General features: G+C 45.8%; 1 protein-coding gene across 1 annotated transcript; it reads right to left on the reverse strand.

Moving 5' to 3' along the window:
- Nucleotides 1-9,208: 9,208 nt before the first annotated feature.
- On the reverse strand, nt 9,209-9,748 carry LOC139451002 (uncharacterized). Its single transcript, XM_071232820.1, has one exon. It carries the CDS (start codon nt 9,746-9,748, stop codon nt 9,209-9,211), a length of 540 nt encoding a protein of 179 aa, XP_071088921.1.
- Nucleotides 9,749-15,102: the final 5,354 nt, after the last annotated feature.

Consider the following 15,102-nt stretch of genomic DNA (forward strand, 5'->3'; position numbering starts at 1 on the left):
CCGTAAAATATATTGGCAAACAATCTAAGCATAAGCTATTTACATGTATATTATTCTCAGACCCTCTCTCGTATCTTCAGGCTATTAAAAGTATATCATGTAAGCATCCACTTTTAATTGAATTTATTGAATTATACTCACACGCAAAAGAAACGCAAGTCGAGTATGCAATACACATGTTATTTATTTTCAACAGCAAAGACAAGAAATACTAATAGGACAAGATTGACAAAAAATTGACTGAAGACAGTTTAATGGATTAAAAGGCAGATGACATAATTGGTTTTTTCAAATGTTAAGGGCTTACACAGTTTCGGGTCAATACCCAAACTGTCAGTTAATACCTGGTGTGACCACCATTAGCATTGATCACTGTCACACATCTCTTGTACATTGAGTGGATCAGACGATTTGTGAAGGCCCTAGGGGTCCTCCTGTACACATCCAGAGCAGCTGTGCGTAGTTCATAGGCAGTTGTAGGGATTGGGCGCACATTGTGCCGACGCCTTTGAACCTCATCCCACAAGTGTTCGGTGGGGTTCAGATCAGGGCTGAGGGCTGGCCACGGTACAAAACGGATGTTGTGTTGTTGCAGAAAGGCCATGGTAGCTCAGGCAACATGGGGACGAGCGTTGTCCTGCTGGAAAATGTGTTGTTGATGTTGTGCAAAAAATGGAACAACGTGGTGTCTGATCACTTGGTCGATAAACCGCTGAGCAGTGACGCCGTTTCACCGACCTTGACCAACATTCAGAAAGCACATGGGTCCAAGTCTCGCATTAAGTCCAATCCCTGCCCATATCATGACGCTAGGTCCACCCCATGGATCCCTTTCCACAACGTTTCTGTCAGCGAAACGATCACCTCGACGCCGCCCAATTCTGAGTCTTCCGTCTGCATGGGAGACACAACAGCGACTATCATCAGAGAAGATGACACGCCTCGACTCACGATAACGCCAATTGCGATGACCCTGTGCCCACTGAAGTCGCACTTGTCGATGCCGTGGTTGAAGAACAGGACGACGTGCAGGTTGGCGACATCTGAGGTTCTTGGAACGGAGACGTCGGATCACAGTGTCCCGGCTAATGTGTCGATTATGTGTTCCTATGGTCTGTCGAGCACTTTCACTTGCAGTTAGGAACAGATGTCGCTGGTGTTGACGGGTAATCTGCCGATCTTGTCGAGGTGTGGTGACCTTAAGACGAGCGCTCCGAGGAAGGTCATCTGTGGTCTGTGTAGCATTGTATCGATGCAGGAGACGGTAAATTATGGTTATGTTAATGTTGAAATGATTGGCAACATCTTGGACAGACTCTCCAGCTACCAAACGTCCGATATCCTGGTTTCTCTGAATTTTGAGTTAGGCGTGGCATTGTTGACCAAGGAGTGATAGGTCCAAGAATCGGCCACGGTTTTATACCCACTACAGTTCGTGACAGTTCGTGCATTTTCGATTTCGCGAGAAATGGGTGCATGATACCCACACATTCATTGAAATGGTGCGTTTTGGCGATTCGTTTTTTATGTTGCGTTTTTACTCGGGGCTTCCAAAATGCAACCAAAAATATTGATAACACCATCAGGCTTCACTACATGCTAAAACTCGTATCAATTTATGGTTCCGTGTTTATTACCTATTTGCTTAAAACCACTTGCGCTTCTATTGCGTATGAGTATATTTAATGACCTTGTTACTGGCCAATACGACATCATTTTTGTATGTTACCCGGTCATGTTGGAATCATTGGTAACACAATCGCTGATGTCACTTCTAATTCCATACAGTGATAATAAACTTGACATTAGATCTTTTATCAGAGATCTTATGCAAAAGATGTGTGACACTTAAGTTGGTATAAACAAATTACATGCAATAAAACCAACAATCGGTTGCACCTACTTGGGTTGTCAGCCCAGATTTAAAGAGGTCATTAAGCGAAGATGTCGTAATGGCCATTGCCATACTTATGAATATCTATTGAAAGGTGAAGATCCCCCTTTCTGTTTCCCTTGTGATTAGAGAATCACGATCAAGCATGTCCTCCTTGACTGCATTGATTTTTCTATAACAAGGGATACTTATTTCCATGTTTCATCCGTAAAGTTTTTTTTAATTTGAGTTCTCATTTAATTCTTGATTTTTTAAAAAGAGTTTGAGTTACTTGATACATATGATAATAAACTGACGTCCAAAAGAAACTTTACCAATTGAAAATATAAAATTCAGACAAAGTATCATTTTTTTTTCGATGAAGTCTATCTAAAACACATAACCTAAATACAACAATAGTGTATGCAGAAAATGTTAATCGTCTGTTACATGTTTGCGAGATAACACGCGAAAAAGTGAAAAACACGTGCACCACGGACAACTGCAAATGTACGTGCGGGTAAGGGTATAAAATGATTGCAACGGCAAGTCAGACATCCACAGTGATAATAAACCACAAAAGAAATGCCACGACTCACAGTCGAACAACGTGAACGAGCCTTGGGTATGGTACAGATGGGAGCCACCCACGCCCATATTGCACGAACCTTCGGTTGCTCCCGTGTTGCCGTTACTAACTTGATGCAACGTTACAGACAGACAGGGCCGACCGCTGACAGGCAGACCCAGTGGACCACGCCCCATGATGACCGGTACTTGCGTACCTTGCACCTCCGAAATCGCTTCCTGACAGTGACGTCATCGGCGACAAATGCCTTAGGTCACAGGGTTAGTCGACAGACAGTCGATACAGTGAGACTCAGGGCTCATGGAATCAGGGATTTTAGACCATACAGAGGACAGCTATTGACAGCGCAACACCGTCGTCTGCGATTGAGATGGGCCCGGACTGTACGACGTTGGCAACGACGTGACTGGCAGAGGGTTGTCTTCACTGACGAAAGTCGATTCTGTATGTTTAGGGCTGATGGAAGACAACGTGTTTACCGCCGAAGGGGTGAACGTACGGCGGCGTGTTGCGTGCAGGAGGGAGTGTCATGGTGTGGGGAGGGATCTGCGGTGGGCAGGAGAGGACACCGCTGGTCATCGTTGACGGAAACTTGACAGCTCAGCGTTACATTGATAACATTCTTCGTACAGTTGTCCTACCATTTTTCCAATAGCAGCCACGTGGTGTCATTTATCAGCATGACAACGCTAGAGCCCATACAGCCAGAATTGTCACTAACTTCCTCGCAGCCAACAACGTCAACGACCTGCCGTGGCATGCACGCTCACCCGTCACTTCCCCCCATAGAACACCTCTGGGACTTGATGGATCGTCGTGTTCGACAACGACCACACTCTCCAGCCAACCGACAAGAATTGATCTTGGCCCTCCAAGAAGAATTGCGTCAAATCTCACGTGACCTCATCAGACGACTGACTTTTTCTGTGCGTCGAAGAGTGTTTGCGTGTATTGAGGCATTTGGTGGTCACACATGCTACTAATGACTTGTTATTGAACGTGAGCGATTGTTTATGTACTCTGCCTATTGTCCATGATTCTGAAAGCTCGAGTTTGGTTCCACACCCAACTTTGGGGGGCTCTGACGTCATTCTCGGTCGCGGTATGGTTGATATTTTCAGTGTTGGTTATATTGATTTATTACCCACGTGGTGAAGATACAGGTGGTAAGATACTAAATCCGTACGTCACACGTGTGTCGTACAAGGTTGACCTTGTTTTATTCGTTTTGATTGGATAACCGTGACCTCTGTCACACCGGGACTACTTTTTTCATTCATAAAAAATCGCGAGACGTCATTCATTTTGCGATTACAAGGCAGAACTGAAGAAATTCATGAGAACGAGAGATATTTACAAACACTTTATTAAACCAAACAAGATAGTCACACGCATCAAATTCGGTTTGCATTCAATATAAGTTATGCATAGAGCTCCTACAGACGTATAATCGAGCTAGATCTATAAATCGATTTACAATGTACGACTGCCGATCGAGCGCGTCCCTTGAGCGTGACGCACCCGACCATTTTCGCAACTTTCAATTTGATTTAACGTAAAAGGATAAGCGTGGTGAAATGAAGTCTGTTTAAACTATCTGGACAGATATCTAGACTTACTTGCGATGATCCGGTTGTGCCATCGGTGTCCCCTTTGAAGCGTATTTTGTGGCGCTGTTTCGGTAGGTGTTGTTCATGAATGAACGAACAGGACAGCACGACCAGATCACTTAAAGTTCACAGTTCCGATAAAAATCATTCGAAAACTCCGTGGAAGTGTGCCTGACTTCTGATTTTGTGGCCCCAAACATCCCAAATGTGAACAGTAACATTCCCTATCGCTAGCGTAAAATGCTGTGAGTGGATCGCGGTTGTCTTTTCTTATTACGGTGGCGACCTTGCCCTTCGATCGTTCGAAGCTGTCACTGACATGCAAGCAGACTTGAGTTTGTTGATTTTCACGTCTTCAGTGAAGGGTGGTACAGTTAACATGAATGTCTTTGGCGAACAGTCTGATTTCCCTCTTCCAAAATGGTACGGACATGATATAAATTCAGCTGATAGATCAAGGAAACCGAACCATTTTGATTGCACAGACAGGACCCCGGCAGTGTGACCGACTGTTGGTCCGATATTCAAAGCGCGGCGCTAATGTGACATTTCAAATTTTCTTATCGGTGTCCTGCGTACTAACAACATGGCGCTTGAATTGCCATAAGTTGAAGACTTTCTTCCAAAAGGATCTTGAGCGTCGGTGCTGGTTTGTTTGCAAACAGAACAGCAGGCGCATGTTGTTAATGCGTATGCATAAACATGTCAACAATGCCCGTATTTGGTCATATATCAATATTCATGCGCAACCAGATTTTGCAACCGGTTTCAGTTTGGTCTGTCAACGAACGAAAGTTGTTATGTATTTACACTTAAATATATATTTAACGTGGGTAATAAATAAAATACCACAGTATTCTCTATATATTGATCTTCTCAATACACTTTACTTCATGCATGTATGTTTTGTTGTTTTTGAGCAAGAGTGATTTCAAACTCTGGTTAAGTTTCTTTTGGACGTCAGTATATGTATTGTAAATAGTACGTGATTTTAATTTGGTAGAATGAATTAAGAACTGAGATTGTGATTGGCTGTACCTTCAAAAGGGGTTGAAGTCACGTAAAGTACTTGTCCCCCTGTCCCCCTGTACTTGTCCCCATTCCATTCAAAGTATTTGCCATCCATGGTTTTAATCGTAGAATACTTGCTGGTTTTAAATGTTGTGGCTTAACTTTCTAACAAACACCAGTGGCCATAGGGATGGTGTAAAACCTGTTGGCGTACCATGCAGGAAGCAGATGTACCGTAAGTCCCCTTGGTCCCTAGAATGTTGGCCTAACTTTGGTTGCTTATAATCTATAGCCTATATTTATAATGTATCATTATGAATAATCCAATCTTCATGGTTGCATCCTAGTTTTAAATCTATATCTGTGATACTCTAGTGACTTTACTGTCACTAAATCGATAGGTTTTATAGTCTATACTTATGTCTCATTACTGTGAAACTTGATTTAGTCAAGTCGCGATATGGCTGAAATATTGCCGATGTGACTGTAAATCTTAACTCACTCACTCTAAACTCAAGGTTACAGTCCGTATGAAGCAGATCAGATTGGACCCGTGAAGATCCGAGGTGGAATAGGTCTTCAGCAACCTATGCTTGCTATGAAAGGCGACTATGCTTGTCGTAAGAGGCGACTAACGGGATCGGGTTCGGTCACTTGGTTGATGCATGTCATCGATCACAATTGCGTGGATCAATACTCATATTGTCAATCACTGGATTGTCTAGTCCAGACTCGATTATTTAAAGACCGCCGTCTTATAGCTGGAATATTGCTGAGTGCGGCTTTAAAAAAACACATTTCAAGTCTGTATAAGAATCCCATTCTGAAAGTCAACATTCAATATGAAATTGTTGCCCAGTTATGAATTGAGGGACCGACTATTTTGGGATTTGTATCAAGAATAGATATTTATTCAGTTACAGCTACAAATCCAGATATGGTATATTTAAAACTATGAGACTGAATATTGTTTTTGAGAAAACACATTGCATCAATATTAATGTAGTTTTATGGCAGGCAATTTCCTTTTTTTCAACTGTCTGAGGTATAATTAATGTTTCAAGAATTTTCAGGGACAATTTTTCTTTTTCTTAGTAAGTCCGAAAACTTTGTTACTTTGTTGGTGACAAACACGGCCCCATCCCCAACCCATGTCTGAGATATCCTCTGATCATGGTTTTGTCAGGTCATGATTTATAAAGATCTTCTTACTTTTGGTGGCTGACCCCAGTGACAAAAAACTCTCGCTTCTTGCTGAATAAAGGAATTTAACTAGGATTGGTCTTGGCTTATCGAGTATTTATTACCACATCTGTGTGGGCTCAATGTCCTAAAGTGTTACACCATGACCTATATCTTTCGCATTGTTCAGTATCAGTGAGTCTGGGTCTTCTGATTCAAGGTCTGCGCTTCCAAAGATTTTTATATTATTTCACCGTCCATAATGGAGTAATTCATCTATTTTATTTTATTTCATGGCCAGTTCTTTTGTAAGAAGTTCAAGTCGAGAGTCAGCCTCTTGAACTCTGGTCTCCTAATCAATGCGCTCAGTGTACTGGTCCCAACATGAATTCAACTTACTGTCTAATTCGCCCATATAGTTAGTAAACAAAGAATTTGCATACCACTTCTGGAGTTTGTAAGGCCTGTATTGACTCACTGCCAAACATTTGCTTGGTTTCCTAGGTGATATCTATTTCTGAGTCCGTTCATGAAAACATGTCACTGTCAGATAATGATCTAGTTCTTTCACTCATTTCATGTTCGATGTAGCTATAGGAGATTCAGACGAGCTGGGTGTTGAACATAGAGAGTTTTCACGTTTGTATGCTTTGGTGGTCATAATTCAATGGGATGTTTCATTACCATGGCATATATACTCAACAGCAAACGTTCCTGTGACACCAATATTTTAGTGTATTTTTCAAACAAATAAAGTTTGTTTTTCACTATTGTAGTACATGTATGGAATCACGTCACAAAAACGGAACTGCTACAGAAAAGCATGCACACCATTTGGTGTTTATGGCAACGTTGGCAACAGATGAATGCAGTCAGAGACCATCCTCGGAGTGGCAGGCAACGCGTAACCAATAATCGACAAGACAACTGGATTCAAACAACACACCTACGAAATCGATTCCAGCCAGCAGCAGTGACTGCAAGAAGCATCCCTGGCCTTCGACGAATATCTTCACAAACCGTATGTCGTCGCCTTAGATGTGCAGGTATTGTCGCCAGAAGACCCGCCAGACGTCCCATTTTGACAGGAAACCACCGTCAAGCACGTCTACAGTGGTGTAGACAGCGTCCACGCTGGACGGCCATGCAGTGGGTACACGTTCTATTCACTGAGGAGTCTCGTTTTCTCCTCAGCAACACCGATGGACGGATTCGAGTGTACCGGCGTCGAGGTGAATGTTACGTCAATCATCGGTTCGGGGGCGACAGTGTTATGTTATGGGGTGGGATTACAGGAAGACAGGGGACCTGTTTGATAATGGTAGAGAGAAATTTCAATGGACAGCGCTACCGCGACGAGATCATCGGCCCTGTTGTTCTACCGTTTTTGCGTCGTCATATGTTGTCAGCAGCGGTATGGAACCGCTCCTGGCTTCTGATTGGTCGAGAGGGTCACGTGACCTCTGACGACTTCACTTCCGGTGCGCATACGCGCAGGGTATGATGGGTCCTGCGTGCGCATCCAGGATGGTGTCACATCCGTTTCCGGTGGCATGCGCAACTCCAAGAGGGCGGCACATCCGTTTCCGGGGAGGAGGGGAAAACCCAGAGAAGCGCACGTAAAAGGTGAACAAGAATAGAGTTTGTTTTTCTTGTTCTAGAAATAGAAAAGGCGGTGGTGGTGGTGGTGGAAGAAGGGAGGGAGGGGGAAGGAGGGAGGGAGGAGGGGGAGGGAGGGAGGAAGGCGGGAAGGGAGTCGGGTTCTTTGTTTTGTTTTTGTTTTTGTGGGTGTGTGGCGATGGCATGTCGAGATGATAGGTCACTGAGACGAGCTTATCATACACAGTCGACGACTCTGCCACTTTGTTGCTAGGTTGACCTCATATCGGCGAAGGATTTTGCAACAACATTTCACAAATCATGTCATCGGGTATGGTGATGTGTTTGTAAACTCTGAGGTGCAAGGTCTCGTTCCACAAGGCGATCGTGTATTGTAGCCCACTATGACAGCCGTTCGTCTAAGTTAAAAGTCGGTGAGTGGCAATCACCTCAGCGCTACGATCATGGTGTGGAATTCTAAAGGTGTTGCCTGAATTTCTAAAGGTGAATCGACAGGCACAGACATGAACTTGATGTAGGTATATGCTTACGTGATGTACTTCGACAAACACACGTTCATCTATAGGATTATTTTTATTATTAATTATACCGAGGTGCTGGCACTCGTGTAGGTTGACATGCGTACTGTCATTCGTGTCTCCATGTACATGTCATGTACTTCGTGTCTCCATGCACACGTGATGTACTTCATGTTGCCATGCAAACGTGATGTCATGCGTGTCTTCAAACACACGTTGATCCACAGGATTATTTATCATACTTAGTATTTTATAAGGATAGAGAGAGATCGATAGACATACGTGGTGTTTGACTCGTGTCTCCGGGCACACGTGGTGTTTCACTCGTGTGCACCACCATACATACCAACATATTTATTTTATTTTGAAACATGGTGTCACGCGTAGGCGTGTGCCTCCAAGAGGACGAGGGAGAGGCTGTGGGTTCTTTTGGATTGTTGTTGTTTGTGTTGGCAAAGCAAGCAGGGTGGGTGTCGATTAGTCTGAACACCATGTGGACACCAGGCAGCTGATCTTTCAAGCATGGCCTTTCTCTTTTATCTATTTTTTTAATTTTATTTCATCACTTTGGTGTGCACTGACATGACAGACGCACAGACAGACAACGTAGACGAAATCTCAAACTCAACCTCTACCCTCGGTTCAGCATCCTGTTGGTGTTGAGATCAATCAAGACACAAAGAGTCAGTTCAATTTATCCCTGTTTAATGATGACACCTAACACACTTCAACTTAGATACAGGGCAAACAATGCGAAACAATGCGAATAATGCGAAAAAGTGGATGACAACCTTCGTCATCGTCATCACACAGGTAGCCTGCTCAATGTTGCAACGAGTGCTGCTGTTGCTGCTGCTTCTGTTGGTGAAGGTGTTGCTGCTGCGGCTGCTACTGCCGCTCTGTATAGTGCTGAGATGAGTTCTGGTGCTGCTGCTGCTGGTGAGGGTGTTGTTGCCTCTGCTGCTGCATGGAGCGAGTCGAAGAGTTCTGTTAGTGAGGGTGTTGCTACTGGTGCTTCTATTGCTGTGGGGGTGGTGGCTGCCACTGCTGCTGCCACTGGTTTTGGTGTGGGTGCTGTTGATGAGGGTGCTGTGGTGACTGCCACTGGTTTTGGTGTGGGTGCTGCAGCATCTGAGGTGTCCATCGGTGATGGTGAAGGTGGTGGTGGTGGTGACTGCGCTGAAGTTACTCCTGTTACTACGGCGACGAGTGCAGCTGTTGCTGCTTCTACTGCTGTGGGTGTGGCGGCTGTGGCTGTTGCTGCCGCCCAGGTTAGTGCTGTGGCGAATTTTTCTGTTGCTGCTGCTTCTCGGGGTGTCCCCTTCGATGCCCTCACACCGGGCATTGCGCCATCTGTAGTGCATTGATGAATACTTTTAGTGAGGGTGTTGTTGCTGCGTCTGCAGCTGCATCTTCTTCTGCCTATGTGGTGGCTGCTTCTGCTGCTGCTACGGGTGTTGTTGTTGGTGTTGTCTGCGATGAGTACTGTTGCAGCAATGGTGTATGTGAAGTTACTATTTCAACGAGTGCTACTGCTGCTGCTTCTATGGCTGCAGGTGTTGCTGTGGCTGATGCTAGTATCGCTGTCCATAGAGCTGAGTCGAGTTGTTGCTTCTGCTACCTGAGGTTTCACTGCTTCTGAGGGTGTTGTTGTTAGTATGGGTGCTGCTTCTGCCGCTGCTGACGCTGCAATGAGTGCTGAGAGGAGTACGTCTGTTTCTTTTAACATTCCCTCTGCTACCACTGTGGTAAGTGCTGCGACGTGTGGTGCTGCTGCTTTTTGGGCTGCTTTGAGTATGGATGCTGTGAGTGCTGCTGCTTCAGGTGTTGGGGTTGACTTTTCCACGTAGAGTTCCATCTTTGGGATGCAGATGCCATACCCCGGAGGCAGAAATGTGTCCACGACGCTCTTTTACTTCTCATGCATGCAGTCATGGGAAGCTTTGTACAAGGCACTTGTTCTCATCATCTCCCAATGTAGAACTAGCCTCTCCCCCAGGATGGCCATGGAACGTTGGTAGTATTAAAAGGCACTGATATCCAGCTTTCTGATTGGTCCGTTCCGGTGCCTGGTCTGAGCTTCAATTTTTCCAAAACAGACCGACCCTTGTGTTTCTTTTCCATAGCGTTAGGCTTGTAACGTGAGAGAGAAAGCACAACCTCGTTGCGACCCATCAGAGGACCGCCCGAGGCAAAGGCGGTCTCTAATGGGTCGACAACCCAAGCTTCTGATTGGTCAGATTTCGATCCGATTTTTTCTACAGGTGTCCATGTCGATTCAGTTTCGATCCGTGGTAAAAAAAAAAGAAGAAAAAGGATCTAGTCGTCTCTGTACCCAAAGGGGAGCGTGTCTACAGGCAGCCCAGTGGTTTCCTCATAGACGAGACGTCGCTTGTCGTACATGGTACGATACTCTTTTCGGTTGGGTCGGGTCACAGGAGCGTTTCCGTGTCGAGGTCCTTTTCGAATGATTTGATGAGGGTAATCCAAACTGATTTTCTCCCCTTCCTTCCCAGGTCGTTGTCCCAGTATCAGTCCTTTCATGGTGTCAAAGTTGAGATGTTGTTGGTTTCTGTAATTCAAAGTGAACCCTCGCACTTTGCAGGTCATGCGTGTTTCATCGGGTCTGGGGCTCATTAACTCATAGCCATAGTTTTTCGGACCTCCTGACACAAACGTCTTGATGGTGTTTCCGTCCAGTTCATCTGTAAACTCACCCAACGAATGGCCCATCTCTGGATTCGCGTTGTGGGGTCGATGAATGTAAATGACGCTGTCCGTGTCAAAGTACAAGACCCTGCGACCCACCAGGGCAAGGGTCCCGTACAGCTTGAGACGTGCTTGGGCGGTGACCCAAGCAGCGATGGCGACATTGAAATGAGAATGAGGGGTTTGGAATTCTTCCTTGTGGGTATAGGTCACTTCCACCATGTGTTCGTTGACAACGGTAACATCCTCGATGGTATTGCGTTCATCCCTCCACAAGGAAAAGTACTGTACAGGATCGTACATATAGATGATCTGACTGTAGTCTAATCGTTGTCCAAACTTGCCCCAGAGCGAATTCAGTCTTGGCAATCGTGCGGCGTCCTGGTGTTTTTCTGATGCGGTCCTTGTCCAACCCAATGCTTTCTTTGTCGTAGATCTCCTGGATGTAAGCGTTGTGATCCGTACATCCCTCGGGGTATCTGCTGGCTTCGAGCTTCTCCTTGAAATGACGATCGATATAAGAGTCAAAGATTCCTACTTTGGGTCGGGGTCATGCTGTGCAAAGGTGTCAAAATGCCAAATGTCGTAGATCTGAAGCACCTGGTAGTCATACTTCTTCACGGCTTCATGGAGTTCTATGGTGGCGTACCTACCCAACCATGACCTCTCTTCGTCCTTGTGCTTGCAGGGGGAGTCTGACCAGGTATCAGTACACATACGGCACAAAGGACAGAGCAGTTTGCCACCCGATCTGTAAGGCAGTAGCGGATCGTAGAGTCGTTTCGGCGGTAGGACACGACATTGGATCAGTCCTTTCAGTTCAAACAACGTGTCCACAGGGGGTTGATGGAGAAGGGTCGGGTGTCCCGTGGGAAATGCTTCTGTCCTACAAATGTAAGGATAAAGGGAACAAATATCAATGTACTTGATGGTTTCTCCTTTTTGGGCTTCGTAGCATAATCGCGTGACATTGGTGCGTCCTCCATAGAAGGCATTGCGAGGGTTGAGCGGCCCAGGGACGTGGATACAGTGGGGTCCCTGCAAGAAAGCACACAGAGTGGAGTCCTCCTGTTGCATTTTTGTAATTCGTGCTCCCACAGGGTGACGAACCGTTTCACCTCAGGGTGTTGGTTCAAGAGACTCAGGCGGTAGCGGGTGTCGGTATAACGTGCTCCCAACGACGTGCCCAGGATGGGATGAGGTTCTCCACGTTGGGTCTTGTGACATGCCTGGCACCCATGCCAGAAACAGCCCAGGAATTCATAGATGGTGCCTGTTGCTGGATCGTACCCATCCACACTGTACCGATGTTGGCCCTCTCCACACGTGATCTCTCTTTCACCTCCATTCCTGGCGTGCTGGAGGTGCAGATGGGGATCCGTTTCCATCAGATAATTGAACCAGTGTATACAGGCCTTGGAATAGTTTCTCTTGGGTTGGTAGCCTTGAGGTGGAAGAATGGCGATGGTATTGGGTTTCAGATCGTGTTCCCCCGTGTCTTGCATGCATTCAAAATCATAGAAGACGTATTTGACGTTGTCTCGTATGTGATGTTGTTCCTCTTCCCCCTTCTCCTCATCCTCTTCCTCCCCCTCCTCTTCCTCGTTTTCTTCACGGAGAGCTGTCATGTAACAGCGATGGTCTGGGGTCATGGGTTCTCGACACACTAAGCAGGGATGTTCTTCATCTGAGCACTCGTGATGAGCCATGGGGGTCTCCAAGACGCGGACCAGCTGAAAACAGGTTGGATTGTTTTTGGGATGGTCGTAACGGTGGTCGCAGCGTTCGCAGTAATCGTTAGACGCATAAAAAGCTGGCATGGAAGTGATGACATTGTAGTGCTGATCATGATGGTATAAATGCAGCACGGTGGCGTTGGGTGGAGCCTCATCACACTTGTACAACAGTCTCTGATCCACCTCTTGACTGTAGACTTTCAGTTGATAATTCAGGTGGGCCAAGGCGCGTCCATGCCTTGAACGTCGACTCGATCCGTTCTCGTCAGTCTCATTCGCTGGTTGGTCCATTCTGGGGTCAGAGGGTGGGGCTTCTGGGCATAATGCTGTGCCACCACCAGGGCCCGTGCCAAACAGGATTGATCTTCGTTCTTGATCCGTACAATGCCCCTTTTGCGTGTTAAAAAGGTTTCAAGTCCAATCACGTTTTTCAGTCGGGGACCACCACTGCCTGATCCTAGCCTGTCGGGATCTGCTATGTGTACTAAAGTCACAACCATGGTGGCATCGATGTTCAGGTCTTTGTTGGACTGTTGGACTTTTTCCACGGCATGCAAAATATCTAGCCCATGGAGATCTTCAAAGCAATGAAAGGGAATCCGTATGGGGGTGTTCAAAGCGGGATGATCGATACCTAGACCAATACGATCTCCCTTCTGGCCTGACATCTGTTGATAAAAGTCATCGATCACCCTGTCAAATAAAGCCGGCAGTTCCATGGGAACGCGGTGCAGTGGTACGGTGTCCAAGTAGTCTGGGTTGAAAGTCAAACGATAGGTATGGTTAGCAGTTCTTAACCGTCTGGAGCGTGTGGTGTCTTTCCTCTCCAAACAATAGGGTGTACTCTGCTTGTCCGTCATGGTGGCAATGAGTGCCTGATGAACATCAACCCTTCCTTTAAATACACAAACACGACGATCTATTTATAGAAGGTCTCTGATTGGTCGCAAATCTGACCAATCAGAAGTCAGCACCGACCAATCAGAAGACAGCACCCGAGCCGAGTTGTGCTTTCTCTCCCGTGGCAAATACATTTTTTCCTATGAAAAAACCAAAACACAACGGTCGGACCAATTTGGAAAACTGAGGCTCAGTCCAGGCATCGAAACAGATCCATCGGCGTGTCGCGTTTTGGAGCCATCAAAACAGGAGCCCTTTCGATCCACTCTAAAAGTTGAAAAAATGAATTGTGTTGTGTTTTTAGGATTGAGAAATCAGCATGCTCACCCCAGGGAGAAAAAACAGGATAAAAAATGGTTACCCATCAGAAGCTTGGGTTGTCGTCCAATCAGGAAACAGGGTGACAGTGTTTTAAATAGGATAGACACTCTCTGGTCATCACTTTTCCTATGAAAAAGAAACACAAGGGTCGGGCCAGTTTGGAAAACCTAGGTGAAAGTCAGGCGCCGGAACGGACCAATCAGCGCGCAGCGTGTTGGACCAATCAAAACAGGGACCATTTCGATCGGTCCCTGCATTCCTTCATGTCTGTGCCTGTCGATTCACCTTTAGAAATTCAGGCAACACCTTTAGAATTCCACACCATGATCGTAGCGCTGAGGTGATCGCCACTCACCAACTGTTACTTAAACGAACGATTGTCCTTGTGCTACAATCCGACCGCCTTGTGGAACAAAACCTTTAGTTTACACTCACGTTATCATAGTCGATGACTCATTTGTGGAATGTTGTGGCAAGATCTTTCGCCGATCTGGTGTCAACCTAGCAACAAAGTGGCTGGGTTATCGACTGTGTATGATAACTTTGATAAACTCGTCTCAGTGATCTATCATCTCCACACGCCATCGACACCCACCCTGCTTGCTTTGCCAACACAAACAACAACAATCCAAAAGAACCCACAGCCTCCCCCTCGTCTTTTTGGAGGCACACGCCTACGCATGACACCATGTTTCAAAATAAAATAAATATGATGGTATGTATGTATGGTGGTGCACACGAGTGAAACACCACGTGTGCCCGGAGACACGAGTCAAACACCACGTATGTCTATCGATCTCTCTCTATCCTTATAAAATACTAAGTATGATAAATTATCCTGTGGATCAACGTGTGTTTGAAGACACGCATGACTTCACGTTTGCATGGCAACATGAAGTACATCACGTGTGCATGGAGACACGAAGTACATGACGTGTACATCGAGACACGAATGACAGTACGCATGTCAACCTACACGAGTGCCAGCACCTCGGTATAATTAATAATAAAAATAATCCTATAGATGAATGTG

Source organism: Haliotis cracherodii, unplaced genomic scaffold (assembly GCF_022045235.1).
Source record: "Haliotis cracherodii isolate W230 unplaced genomic scaffold, xgHalCrac1.p SCAF_8, whole genome shotgun sequence".
Classification (NCBI taxonomy): Eukaryota; Metazoa; Mollusca; class Gastropoda; order Lepetellida; family Haliotidae; genus Haliotis; species Haliotis cracherodii.

Bases quoted from the DNA above. Each gene is read 5' to 3' on its own strand.
- LOC139451002 (XM_071232820.1), bottom strand. From the start codon at position 9,748: ATGCCCGGTGTGAGGGCATCGAAGGGGACACCCCGAGAAGCAGCAGCA.